Here is a 14,416-nt window from a genome sequence, read left to right on the forward strand (position 1 = left end):
CACTCAGAGCAGAATTATATTGACAAGGTTAGAATTCATCTCCTAGAGGAGAATACTGTGCTCCTGTTAAGTGCTAATATAACATTTATGTGTTGCTACCTTAATAACAGCCCCGGCCAGCCTAATGAAAGTACTGAAAGCAAACAGTACTCTGTGAGATTTTATTATGACTGAAGTGATTGCAATTTGACACAAATTGTCCCTATTTCTGTTACCACACCAAAACCAGAAATGCTAAAGCAATTGCTACATGTTTGGGATAGAATTACATTCCACTATCATTAATATAGAAGTAAGTGCATTTTTCATGTAAACAGCTCACAAGGGTCAAGCATCAAAGATATTCTTTGCAAAATTCTTGTCAATAACTTTGTGAGTGAATTTTGAAATAAAGTGCCTGGAACATGTCATTATTTCTTCCTCTCAAAGTTGAGAGCAAGTGGTAGAAAATTGAGCTTGTGAATTGGAGGTACTGAGAGTTATATGGCCTTATTGACTTCAGGCAAAATGACAGGTTTGCCTTGTTATTATTTTTCCTTTCAGGGGTCAGGCAATGGACAATTTTAGAAGTATATACTGGAGTGTAAGCAAATTGGTATATAAAAAAATTTATTGTCTGTGTACAGAAAAAAGATGGTGTAAGTCACTAATACTAAAAATTCTTAATATACTATTTCTTCATAAAAATTGAGGCAAAAGTAAGGAAAAAAGTAATTCACCGGTCAAAATAAGCACTTCAATTGTTCAGGTACTTGAAAGCTATTTAAAACTATCAGAAGAAAAGGAACTTAGTCACTCAGATTTAGCTGACCAAGTTAGCTACTTAGACATGCTGGTTTAAACAATTTAAATATACATTCTCAGTGAGCTCTGCTATTAAAAAGCACATTCTATCTTCTAAGAGGGTTTGGTCAGGATAATTCTGCTGTTCAAAACTATCTGAACTATATTTTTGCTGTATCTGAACTGAATCTTTAGTACTCCAACTGTTAAAATAAAATTTATGTACTTTACGGACTCATTTCTGTGGTTTTGGTAGTTCCTACCATTTTTTTATTCTTCAAAAACCATTGGTATAAACAAAAGTCACCATAGGCAAAAAGACTTCTTTTGATTACAGAATGAGTGCAAAATACATTAGGATTAGCTTTTTTTTATTAATGATACAGGCATAGTAGTGGTTTGAGATTGCAAAAATGAGGAGATGCTGTCAGATAAATTCATGATTGCTCAAGATGACTTTTCTATAAGGAAAGTTGGGGGAAAAAGCAGTTTCCATGAAATAACTGTACTGCATATACTTTTTTAATATTTTAACTGAATATGAGCAACATTAATTTCTACAACTCTGTAATATGGACAATATTTTGTTTATCTTTTAGGTTGAAGATTCGGAGATGCATAATGATGAAACTCCAGTATGTGGGTTGCTTGATGTGGTTGTAATATCTCACCTGCCCAGAGATGCTGCCATTGAATGGCATGTTGTTGCAGTAGTTGATGATCCACTCCAAAGAAAACATTTTGCCATGAAGATGTTGTCAGAGGGCTTCCAAATTGAGTGTGAATCTGTGGAGTCTAGCTCTGCATCTTGTGCATCAATCTCAGTACGCCTGAGCTTGATTTCACCATCCACTTCTCACCTTGATTTAGATGGACCTCTTCATGACTTAGTTGCTATGTTTAAACAAGCTGCTGACAAACTTTCAGAAGACTGCAGTGCAAGTCCTTTGTCCTTTAGAGCTTTTTTCAAGGAGGATGTCTTTGATGCTGAAACACTGCAAAAAGGTAAGACTTACCATGACAGGAACCAGGTGTAATACTAAGCTTAAGGTAATTCTTGTTTATTTCTATCAGATTTCGTTGGAAAAAAAACATTTTAGATGAGTGTTTCAAGGATAGGTGGCCAAGAAGGCCAATGGCATCCTGGCCTGTATCAGCAATACTGTGGCCAACAGGACCAGGACAGTGATTGTCCCCCTGTACTCAGCACTGGTGATGCCACACCTTAAATCCTGTGTTCAGTTTTGGGACCCTCACTGCAAAAAAGACATTGAAGTGCTGGAGCGTGTCCAAAGAAGGGCAACAGAGCTGGTGAAGGGTCTGGAGAGTAAGTTGTATGAAGACAGGCTGAGGGAACTGGGGGTTTTTAGCCTGGAGAAAAAGAGGCTCAGAGGAGACCTCACTGGTCTCTCCAACTGCCTGAAAGGGGGTTGTAGCGAGGTGGGGGCTGGTCTCTTCTCCCAAGTATCAAGTGGCAGAAAAAGAGGAAATGACCTCAAGTTGCACCAAGGAAGGCTGAGTTTGAATATTAGGAATAATTTCTTCACTAAAAGCATTGGAACAGGCCGCCCAGGGAAGTGGTGGAGTCCCCACCCCAGGAGGTATCTAAAAGATGTGTAGTAGACTTGATGCTTAGGGACATGGTTTATTGGTAGACCTGGCAGTTTTAGGTTTACAGCTGAACTCAATGATCTTAGAAGCTTTTTCCAACCCAAATAGTTCTACAGTTCTACAATTAAGATACATTTGTTGTTTTTCTGCTGACCAGGCATGTTTCTCATATTGAAAGGCTCTGTTCTTGGACTTTTTGAAGTCCAAACAGGATAAAGTCCTGGATTACTTTTGTTCTAATCTCACATCTGATTTTGAGTAGGAGGTTGGATGATATGGTCTTGCTCTAATCTAAATTTTTCTGTGATTTCATGCAAGAGAAGTTGCTGGGAAATCCAGCCACCTTAGGATTCAAGATAGGGAGAATTAATCTTTTTCTTAAAAGTGTTTGAACAGTTGTGCATTTGGTAGCCTCTTCTTGTCACAATCTAGAACCATATACAAATAACCAATTTCTTTCTGCTAGCAGGAACTGTTTTGAGAGTAAATAATGAAATATTAATGTTTTAAATAAGGAAATTGTGTCGTATCTTCTGGATTAGAGGGTATCTGGTTTTGAACATGGGCTGATTTCTAACTTATTTAAATAGAACTTGCTATCCAAACAAATTTGCTGGGTTTTCCCCCAATGTTTATTTTTTCAAAATCTCATTCCCTTGCAAAGTAAAGAGAATACAGAGCAATAAATGTAATGTTACAACTACAATTTATTTCTTATGTTGTAGATCTGCATTTTGGGCTATGCTTTATTTGGGACAACTAACATTATGCAAGAGCACAAAAGCTTATTTTATCTGTCAGACCTACAAAACTGGTAGACCATACTTGTATTGAAATCAGTAAGAGCTTTGTTATCAATTCAAGAAGGAGCAAAATCAGATCCTTAGTCTATATTTATCTCAAACATGCATGCACTTTAAAAATCCTTGCAGACCACAACTGATCCATATTAATTAGCTGACATAAATGTTAGCCCTCAAATATTCTACCGTCCTATTTTTTTTCTTAACCTGCAGCAGTTTTTGAAGAAAATTCAACTTGACATTGTTTAATAGATTTAAAGTACAGGAATTGAAAGCTATAAAAATGTGGCATAGAATAAGCATATTTAATCCAGGAAGCAAGGAATGAACATATAGTCTGACAGAATGTTGTTGTTTTTACTACATCTTGTTTAAGAGCTAAAAAGAAACGTGATAAAACATGTTTCTGGCATGGGATTAACATTACTGTTTCGCCTGCCTTCTTTCTGATATTTCTCAGGCCATCGAATAATTACTTCCAAACAAATTTTATTTGCTTTATAAAATATATTGCTCAATATAATGTATAAATTGTGCACATAAAAATTCAATTCAGTTCCATTCATGTTATACTACCAATAGCATAGACATGGAAAAATTTGTGTGATTGTCATATATTCATTCTTGTTGTGTTCAGATCTCTGCACTGTCATAATAATTCCTGTCATTATACCAATTTTATCATTATCCCCACTGGTAAGAAATATATTCTTGCAAAGCTGTAGAATATATAGAATACATTAAATTTACAAGGAGCACTAATTCATTGATGAAGAATTTAAAAATAACATTTTTCTTCTTAGGAAAAATTTCTAGAAAGTTCATGCAATGGAAGAATAAGTGTAATATATATGCAAAAATAATTTTTCATATTAAAGTGGTTGCTGAAGTGTATCTGGCTGATAATTTCTATCAGATAGAAGACTATTTTTATATAAATATATATATATACACACACACTTTCTGGTTCAAAATCAGAAGTCTAATTATTAATATATTGTTAAGACGCAGGGACATATTCAAGTGTACTGGTAATATGTGTTCTTGGATCTTTGAAAGACATGCAGTCTCCAGTGAAGCATCATCAGCTTTCATAACGATGCAACATATTACTGAACGATGTCCTTGACTGTCTTTTGCACTATTAGTGTAATTCTACTTCTCACAATCTGAAATATAGTCACACATGTATATTAACTCTCAGTTTAAAAAGTGTTGTGTCAGGTGTCCAATTTGTTCCCACTAATTTCAGTATCCCATTGACAGTGTCCATAAGCAAGATGACATAGTCTGTCTTTTATCTTCTCTGTTATTATTGGCAGACTTTAATTTTGACAGGCAGAACTGCTGCAACTGTATGTGTCCTTTAGTGTACCAGAGGTAGTGTCAGGTCTTTCCTTTGAATCCTAAGATATTTTAACCTTCCTATAACACCAGATCAAGGTATTAGAGATCTTTATGTTCTGATAACAACAGCTCCTTCCAGTTTCTCATCCAGATCCTTCAGTTTATTCCTGTTCCTTCAGTATCTCCTTCCAGTTTATTCCTGTTTTCCTCTTGAGCCTGTCCTGCTTCTAGAATACATGTATCTAAATGGGACAGATCACAAGAGGGAACAGTACTGGCTTCCACAGTAGCAGTGGCTGTGTCTTGTCAGCTCTGAGCATGGCCAAAACTTGCTCATACCTTTCTCTGTAGACTTGTCTTAAGATATCTTGAGTATTTGGATGTCTCAGTGGTAATTTCTACCACATCCAAAGGTTACTTTCTGTTGCAGAGGAGTTCTAGGTGGGTAACAGAATTTACTTATGCTATGCCTTTCAAACACAGAATATCATTTTACTGGGACATGGGATAAAGAAGAAATGTATTGATCTTCATTTGTAAATCTGCAGGCCTAATATGCACTTTTAAAAAATTTTGTTTCCTTGATGTGGCTTCCAGAAAGCAAATTACATTGAGAGACCAGTTTTTCAATTGCCATTTATTAATTCAGCTCAGGTAGTAGCGGTTGCTAACCACCTGTGTGATGATCCATTAGTGACACATTTGATCTCTGACTTGTGTTAGACATCGTTAATCCCACAAGTGGATCTGTCCTTTTGGAGTCTTCAACTATCATCAGATGCATTGTCTGCTGAAGAAAAATAATATTAATAATGTAGCAGGGAATAATAGGCACTTTTCTTCAAATATTTTTCATGTGAAACACATAAGACGTATCTGTTATAGAAAAGGTAGAAATTATGATGCTCAGAAATCAAGAAAGATTGTTGAGGAGATAGCTGTTCCAGGTTAGTGGATTTCAGGAGGACTTCCATCATGTCATAAGATTAGTAAATACTCTTCAATAACACTTGTAAGATCTTGAATTGAAATGTATTGTCTCCTCTTACAAAAGCACAGAAAAGAAATAAAGGTACCATTTTTCTGATTAAAACTTAAAATCGTTGGAGTGAAAGGAGGAAATGCCATAGGCCTTCTCAAATGAGCCTCTGATTAGATGATACAGGGGTTTTTGTATAAAGAAGTTTGTCATTTATTTAAAATTGTCCAAATAAATATTTTAAATGTGTTGTTACCTGACACAGTAAGATGAGAACCAGGAATATTTCTACTCGGCATATTGTAACAGGTTACTGGAAATTATTACAGCTGGTGTTACGGATGTCAAAAGAAGCTAAAGGTTTGTAATGCAAATTGGAGACAGATAGCTTTCTGTCATCCTAAAACCAGATGTGAAGTTTTATTGAACAAAGTGTAGTACTGATGGTGAACTTCTCAGAGGCAATCCCTCATAACATGCGAGAGCATTATGGGCCCCGTGCTGAGACCACAGAACATATTGGAAGTAGGAGGATTAGATTAAGCTGACATATATGCTTAGTAAGATGCTGTTAAGGCTTTAGAAGTATTTAACATAAATTTGACTATTTCTTTCTTATTCTCATTCAAATGTGCATTAATATAAATGTGTCAGGATGATTTGCTATACCATACACTTGGCTAGATTATACGTCTGTATAGGAATGATGAATGTTTATAAGTCATCACATTATGATTTCACAAGCCTTGTTCACAAGATGTATGCAAAATATTTTTGAATATTTATTTGGGAATAGAGAAGGTCCTGCATTCACCAGAACACTGTATTATACAATCCCTTTTTAATACTAAAGAAAAAATGGACTGGGAATATAAAAAGGCAAAATAAAACAGGAACAGACAGTCTGGTAGGAACATTAAAATGAATATATAATTAGTTTTTAAAGTAGTTCTGTTCTGTAAATGTTTAGGTCTGGAAGCCCCTCTGTACTTATGCATTTATCGTTTCAATATATTTGTTTTTAAATCTAATATGGGCTGAGTATAATTCAGCTCAACTGAAAAAAAAAAAGTAAAAAAAATCTTACTTGTAATGGGACTTTTTCTCCTGTTGCAAGAGAAGCTCCAGTGGTTAGGCACTCATTTAGAATCCTTGCAATGACAGAGTAATACCCTGATGCATGTACAGCATGCAGCTTTGAAACTAAAGATTTTCCATCTGGTAAGATTTAAAGTATTCTATTTGATAAAATATGGCATTATCAACGCATTTTCCAGATGTTTTGCAAAATACAGAGTTGCCAGTATTGAGAGAATGCATTATGTAGTGTAAATTTAAGAGAGGAGGATGAAGATCAATTGAGGATACCAAGATGTATTTTTACAATAATGCATGTCTGTGTGCATTGAAGTTTAATTTTTTTTTTTACCAATGTACTTTAAATTAACACTGGAAATTTATTTCACCTTAATTTTCTTGATGGATATGTGTAGATACAAAAATGCTGCTAGCAAGGATTTTCTTGCTATTTTCTAAGCCCATGAGAGATTTTTCTCTCTCACAGAAGAGGTAGCAGAGTTATGTAAACAACCAAGCCACCTGCAACCTTGAAAAGTCTTGTTTGTGGAACAGTAGAAAAAATATTTTGACAATGGATGTTCTAGGATTTTAGCCAATCACCCCAAGGGGTGGCTGATCCTTTGTCCAATTAGACTATGAAGAAAAAAGCCTATAAAAGAGTTTGTAAAATAATTAAATAAATAATCTTGCTGCACAATTGCTGCCTGCTGGATCTTCTCTCCTCCTCCTCCTCCCTATGGCTGCGGGACACAGTGATATACCCTAGGAACCAGGCCTGCAGTAATAGATATAAATTATACAATGGGAAAAAAATTTCCCATGGGGACAAGTGGAATCTTAACCTCCACACGTTTGTATGTAGGTCTACACATTCTCATGTGAATAATTGGTATTGTAGTCAGCAGTTGTGGAGAACTACTCATGTAGGTAGAAACTAAACAGTCATTAAGAACTCTTTACTGAGTAACGATGAAGCAGGTAAATAAATCCTTCTGACATCAAATTGCAGTCACTAGCTCAAGCTTTGCAGGCAGTAACTAATGAAGTATTTGTTGTGACTAGCATATATCATTTTGCTGAACAAAAATACTTTTAAATGTCATGATGCTGTCTGAAATAGACTGTAAAACTTAAGCTTGGTTTTCTACTAAATTCTATTAATTTATACTCAATGACAAATGTGAACCTGAAAGAGGAAAATTTCAATTTTAATTTCTTGGGTTTCCTGTTAAGAAAATATAATTGCCAGGTATAATAGTTCAAGCAGAAAGGAAAAAAAAAAGTTATATTAGTACTTTGGGAAGTTAATCAACTTACAGTATACAGAAGCAATTAGAAAATACTGATTCGTGAGTATGTTTGAAATGACATGTGTTTGAAATGACATTTTAAAAGGATGAAAGTAACTAAATTTGGTCTTGAGCCACAGAGGTGACAATCCTGTTATTTCTGCCCAAACTATCCAGTCAAGAGATCTGATTTATTAAATGGCTATTAAAATGTTGACATTTTAAACTTTTTCTATTTTTTCAAGGTTGTGCTGTTATTGTATCTGCTGCAAGTCAATGTATACATACTTTTAGCAGAACATCTCATATGAAACTATGGGAAAGGATTTTTTGTTTGCTATCCAAGACATGGGGAATTGTTTTAATAGTAATGTTACCTCTCAACTGAATTTGGATAGAGAAGTGCTTTATGCCTGTGAGGCAACTTAAAGTATATTAGATCCTGCTTTAGGGCAGTGGCCTTCTGTCCTTTAGGATGGGAAATTTATTTTTTAAGTGCACAGATACTAGATTGAGAAAAATTCAGCCCCTCGGTGCCAAGGCCAGGGAGCAGAGCCAGAACTCGCTCTTATTCAGAGTAAATAACATGTGACATCTAAAGGTTATGGATTGCACAGTCATACATAAAAAGCTTGACTAAAACTTTAAATGGAAATAAATTCTTTAACTCTTTGACCCAAGACTGATTGAGAATATACCCCTTATATCCTTGATACAGAACACTAGCAATATATTGGTAAGATTGTTTTAAAGGTACTGTGTACAACTTCATGTGTCTTTCAGAATTTCTACCACTCAAATCTAAGATGCATTTATAGGTTACTCTATCCATCCATGTTTTCACATAATTTTGAAGTGCCCTGAGCTTCTCACTAAATGAATTGTTTGTATAGACTTTAATTTTCCTGCTGAAGATTTGCATCCTTCCTCCATGTGACCTGTAGGACAGAACAGACCTAGCAGAAAACAGATCTTTTGTTGAAAAAACCATAGGTTATAAAGAAGAATTTCTGAAGTTTTCTAACATGTTGAAAACTGATTTGCTTTCCTCACATATGCAGTTTGGAAGGTGCTAGACATCAGTGATCCAGGCAGTGGCTTTGCTGCTTCATGGTAGTAAATATGTTATCTCAATAAATATTGGAATTTGGTAAATTTATTAAGCAGTAGGGTATACAATCAAAATCTTAAGAGAATAGATGTAAAGAAACTTACGGAATGAGAACTCAATCTATACTGTAATGAGTCAGAAAGGGTAATTTGATGATTAGCTCTACAAGGAATCGGAACAAATAAATACCCTTCTAGAAAAATGGCATCTTCTTGACAGGTCTAAGTATACATGGCCTGTCCATATATGCATAAGTGTCTGTAAAAATGTATAAAAGTGCATAAAATGCATAAAGTACAAGCGCCTTACTTCAACATCAAAATTAATTTTGAGAAACTTTGCTTAGTGCTTTGTTGACAGAGAACATCTATAAAAGCATGACATCAGCCATGCAACCATTGCCAAATTTGGATCTTCTGGTGTTTAATATGTGAGGAATATATGACCTATCTAGCTATCCAGAAACCATTTGTAACAAACTCACTTTTTAAGGACACATCCCAGATTACAGTTTACAATTTCATAGGAAGTTTTTCTCTGAGACTTTTTCAACTTGCCAACATTTTGGTACCAATTCTATAATTCTAAATCTGTAAACATTAAAAGGACTTTGATTTCTTAAGAACTTTTCATAATTTCTATAGATCCATCTCTATATTACTTTTTATTTACAAGTAAAGAAAAAGAAACCTGTGATGGTGTTTGGATGAGGTAAATTACATCTGACATAGGAAGTCCACTGAACTTAAAATAATTGTAGGCTCAAAATGAACTGGGTATAATATTGTAGCTGCATCCCTTGTTATTATTTATTCTAGATATTTATTTAGGACCATTGCTTGAAACACAATACTTCAGTAGATGGATCTTTAGCATGACTACCTTGTCTTTTGTATTTCTTTAGTACCAAAATGCTTGCCATTTGCTCTTTATCTAGAAAACCTAAAAAATAGATCTATGAAAGAAAATACTGAATTTTGCAAGGTAGAACTGTGTACAGAGCTAAATTTCCAGCCAGTTGGCTGGCTGACCATTGTCAGTCATTCTGTCACATAATCTCTGCACTGAGAAGTATCAGTTCTGCTCAGAGCAGTAATTTGTATAATTCTTGGATAGAAAAACAGAAGGTAAGGTGTCAGAACTAGCACTCACTGATAGCCAAAACCGTCCATAAATCTTGTTTGAAAGTCTTCTATTTCCTCTCCAGTGTCTCCTCCAGTTCTTCCTTCTCCAGTATCTCAAAGTTAATTTATTTCTGTAAGATCTTGGCTTTTGTCAACTGTAGACACCACTGATGGTGCCTATCAGTTTTTGTCAGATGCCTTGACTGTCATAAGACAAGCTGGGCTTTCCTTGTTGGGACATTTCCTTGAGATAAGCAGCTGCTGAAAACCTAACTTTTAAGCGCTGTAATAAGTATAACAGTTAAATGGGTAATGCCTTAAATTCCTTTTGTAAAATGTCCCAGTGTCAGCCCTGTTGAAATCATCTGTCCTGTATGCAGTATGCATGGTATCTTGTCTTCTTTGTCCAGATAGATCTGTTCAATATATCTGGTATCAAATACAGTGTCAGGAGCCTCTCAGCAACGCATCTGAGCAGGCTGTGAGGTTATCTAAAAGGTTTGGCCATTTGCTTGGTGACAGACATGATTTTTTTGTTATCTAATGGCATGGAATAATTATTTACAAAGTTGTGAAGCTAAAATAGAAATTGAAATAATATCCAGATTCAAACCCCAAAATGCAGACAGAAACTTAACAGTATGAGAAGATGATGCTGCAGACATAGTTTGTTTTAATAGCCTGAGTATTGTCTTTTGTCCATCTGGGTAATGGAAGCCAAAGAAGCTGCTTTCCTGAAGTCCAGAGACAGCATGGACACAAGGCTTATTTATTGCTCAGAGTGAAAAGTGATAAGATGCCTTTGTACTCCATTGTCCAGTTGTTTCCCCTGCCCTTGGCCCTTCTCTATAGTCTAAGACATCTCTCTTTTCAACATAGAGAGGAGGCCTGAAGACAAAAGGCAAAGCAAGGAAGCAAGGCCTGTTTGTACTCCACAGGGATGGTCAGAGCAAAAATGCCTCCTATGTTTACTGCCTCTGATGCATACTCAAAGTTGGACTGTGCAGCCAAACATAGCATCCTCAATACTCAGCTTACGGGTTTCATTGTTATTACTCAATAACATACCTTTTCTTGGTTTGTTTATGCAAGCTAAAAGATACATATGCTTTCTTGCTGGTGTTTTTTTTTTTTTTTTCTTGGTTTGTTTTTTTTCAAGGCTGCTAAAATGTGGATCTGGATTTTTTTTTTTAGATTGCAGTCTTTTTAGATTCTGGAAGAAGTTGTGACTGGAGAATGGTCTAAGGATACCACTTCACAATTATTGTCTAAATTTTAAAAGTATCACAAGTCAGATTTATGTTTAAAATATTTTCAGCATTCATTTGTAAAGGATGGTTTCTTTGTTTTTGAGCATCCTTTCAAAGTTATACTCTGAGGTAGAAGAATATATAAAAACTATGCTTAGAATCATAAAAATACTGTAATTTTGTTCAACCACTTCACAGCCCACAAATTGGGCTTGGGGTTTCATTTGACTTCTCTGGTGTAATGATTCAATTTCACCAAGAAAAAGTGGAGAGGAAAGTTGTTTTCTTGTTTTTGCCATATGCTCTGTAACTCACAGTCCAAGAATACAGCTGTAACTAACCATCAGAAGAAAGTATTTTGCCATTGTCACACTTCATGCAATTAGACTTTGCATAATATATGCAGTTGTGCTCCCAGTAGTCTATTTCTTCTTAAATTTCTAATAAATTTAGGTTTCAAACAGCATAAAGTTACTACATATTAGTGAGAAATTCCAATCCTTATTAAAACAAGCAATGAAAAATCCATTTTTTTTTTTTAAACTTGCTTTGGACTTGGCTCATCCTTTATTAGTAATGCATCATATCACTGTGTTAAAATCTAATTAATAGCTCTTATTTATTGACACTGAAAGCACATTTATCATACAGTCCCTTCAGTCATGTCTCTTCTACTTGCACTATAAGTTTGAAGCATCAACATTGGAAAAAGGTAATTTTTTCCCATTGTAGCAAACAGAACATTTCTTCTCTTTCTACATTATATCTGAATGGTAAGAGTGCAGTTATTAGATGGAGGGATGTCAGCTGGCATAGCTGAAATACTAAGATAGGATAATCAGAGAAGGAGATCACCAAACTGGAGAATGTCCAAAGAAGATCCACTAAAGTAAAAGGTCATATGAGTGGCACATAGAACAGAGGAAAAAGGACTAAAGGAACTGGCTTTGTTCCACCTAGGGAATGGAGGAAGCAAATTGCAGTCTTCCCTTACCTTAATAGGCATTGTGGAGAAGGAGAGGATTTTTTCAGAGATGCACAACACCAGGGTAAGGAGCAACAGTCACGAGTTGCAATGAGAGAGATTCCAGTTGAGTGTATGGATTGAATTTTTCTCCACAAGAGCAGAACTCATGGGCTGTGACACTTCCGCCTTAGAGGTCTTGAAAACATGACAGAACAAGGCCCTTAGAAAACTGGTCAAATGTCTAAAGTTACCCTTGCTCTGATCATTGGGGAGATTGGGCTATATGGCTTTCAGAGAACCTGACCCCCCAAAGTTAGTCCATGGTTCCCAAAATTATTCTTTGACTCCATATTATCACTAAATTACAATGAATTGACCAACAGTGGCATTTAACTGCAGGCTGTAAAAGAAAAAAAACTGTTTCTTTCTGTCTGTCATTAATATCCCACACTCTTACAAAAGATTACTCCCACTACCTACTTGAATAATAATTACTGGAACCAGCATATCTTTGAAAAAGAAATGTTTCTTTAGAAGTGTCTGGACTCTGGTTTTGGTGGGGGTTCCTTTTAACTCATTTCTCCATAGTTTGCACATTTGTGCTTTCTTGTTTCCACCTCTTTCTCTTAACAGAACTCACACAAGTTCAATCCTAATTCTAATTCAGAATTAGAATTATCATTGGGCTGTGATATAGCTAGAGTATTTCTTATGATAGTCTAAAGCCAGTGTTCTTCCAGAGTCTAATTCATTTGATAATGATTGAGACATCTGAGTATGAGGAATCCTGTTATGAAGTTCAATATTTACATCATCAGTAATGTCATATCTATATCTATAGGAAAAAACTTTGTTTTCCTCATTTAAGCACGTTGGTTATAGCATTAGATAGGGGGCTAGATACTAATTTGACTGGGGTTTATTTGATTTTCTAAAATAATTTTTAAATAATCTGCAAGATAAAATTTTAAACTTTAAAACCCCTAGAGAACTTCAAAACTTCGTTCAAAACTTTTGCTTATCAGGATATAAAGACTTTAGGAACTTTGAAAATCAATCAAAGTTTATTCTCTTCACCTAATAGTAATATTGCTGGAAGGAAAAAAAGGTATTTTGAAGCTGTTGTTTCTGACATTTACAGAGTCCTGGCTTGTTTTAATCATTATGCCAGAAATGTAAAATACCAGATGATGGGGTGAAATTAGATGTAAGAAAAATAAGAATATCTCTCCTATTTTACTGTCAAATATATCACAACTATATCACATCCATTTACTGATTCTATGCATGTAAATCTATTTGAGATGACAAACAAGTGCCTGTTTGTGGTACAGAAGGATTAAGTGAGTTTGTAACTTCACATAGGATAGCAGAATTATAGAGCTTTATTTTCATGAAGTTCCTGTCTGAAGTTACAGATGTCAGCACCTCTCAAAATGAGCTTCTGTTTGGAGGCAGGACAATAGTGACAATAGTTAAGTAGAGACCTGAAGAAGAATAGTTTGTTGAAGTGCATGTGTTGTTCCAGAAAGGAGCCTGAGATCAAATCTCTTTTGAGATTGCTCTTCTAAAAGCCATAACTTCATCATTTTAAAATAGTCCAGAGATCTTGTCATTTCCAAGCTTTTATGAAAAGAACAACTAATAGAAGCCACCCTAAGGCATTTTCTAAAGTTATATACATGAAGATAAATATATTCTAATTTAGCTGATTACTCTTTTTTCTTTTTCTGTGCATTAACTACAGAATCTGCTTTGAATTCTTTTATATTATATCATGTAGCATACCTTACCTGCTGTGATTTAATCAAGTATTTGGGTCACTCAAACTATAATAGCAACAGAAATAATAAGGATTTCTATCTTTAGATGAGGCTTTTTAAATTTTCCTTTTCTTATTATTTTCTCTTCTTGTGATTGTTTTTATCTGTGATAGCATGCAAAGCACTTAAACTTTTGATCCTTTAAAAATTCGGAAACAGAAACCTCAGCTGTTTAACAGTGCTTTCATTAAAAGCATTGCTTGTCATTTTTGGCTTAACTTGTTTGAGAATACTTTATGCAGGAGTTTT

The 14,416-nt window shown here is 35.0% G+C and overlaps 1 protein-coding gene across 1 annotated transcript in view; it reads left to right on the plus strand.

Moving 5' to 3' along the window:
- The window catches only part of DPH6 (diphthamine biosynthesis 6), a 200,611-nt gene that overhangs the window by 157,779 nt on the left and 28,416 nt on the right, over positions 1 to 14,416 (plus strand). The window contains exon 14 of the mRNA XM_069017712.1: positions 1,383 to 1,788. Within this exon, the coding sequence (XP_068873813.1) occupies positions 1,383 to 1,788 (406 nt within the window). The remainder of the gene's footprint in view (positions 1 to 1,382; positions 1,789 to 14,416) is intronic.

This window comes from Aphelocoma coerulescens, chromosome 5 (assembly GCF_041296385.1).
Source record: "Aphelocoma coerulescens isolate FSJ_1873_10779 chromosome 5, UR_Acoe_1.0, whole genome shotgun sequence".
NCBI classification, from domain to species: Eukaryota; Metazoa; Chordata; class Aves; order Passeriformes; family Corvidae; genus Aphelocoma; species Aphelocoma coerulescens.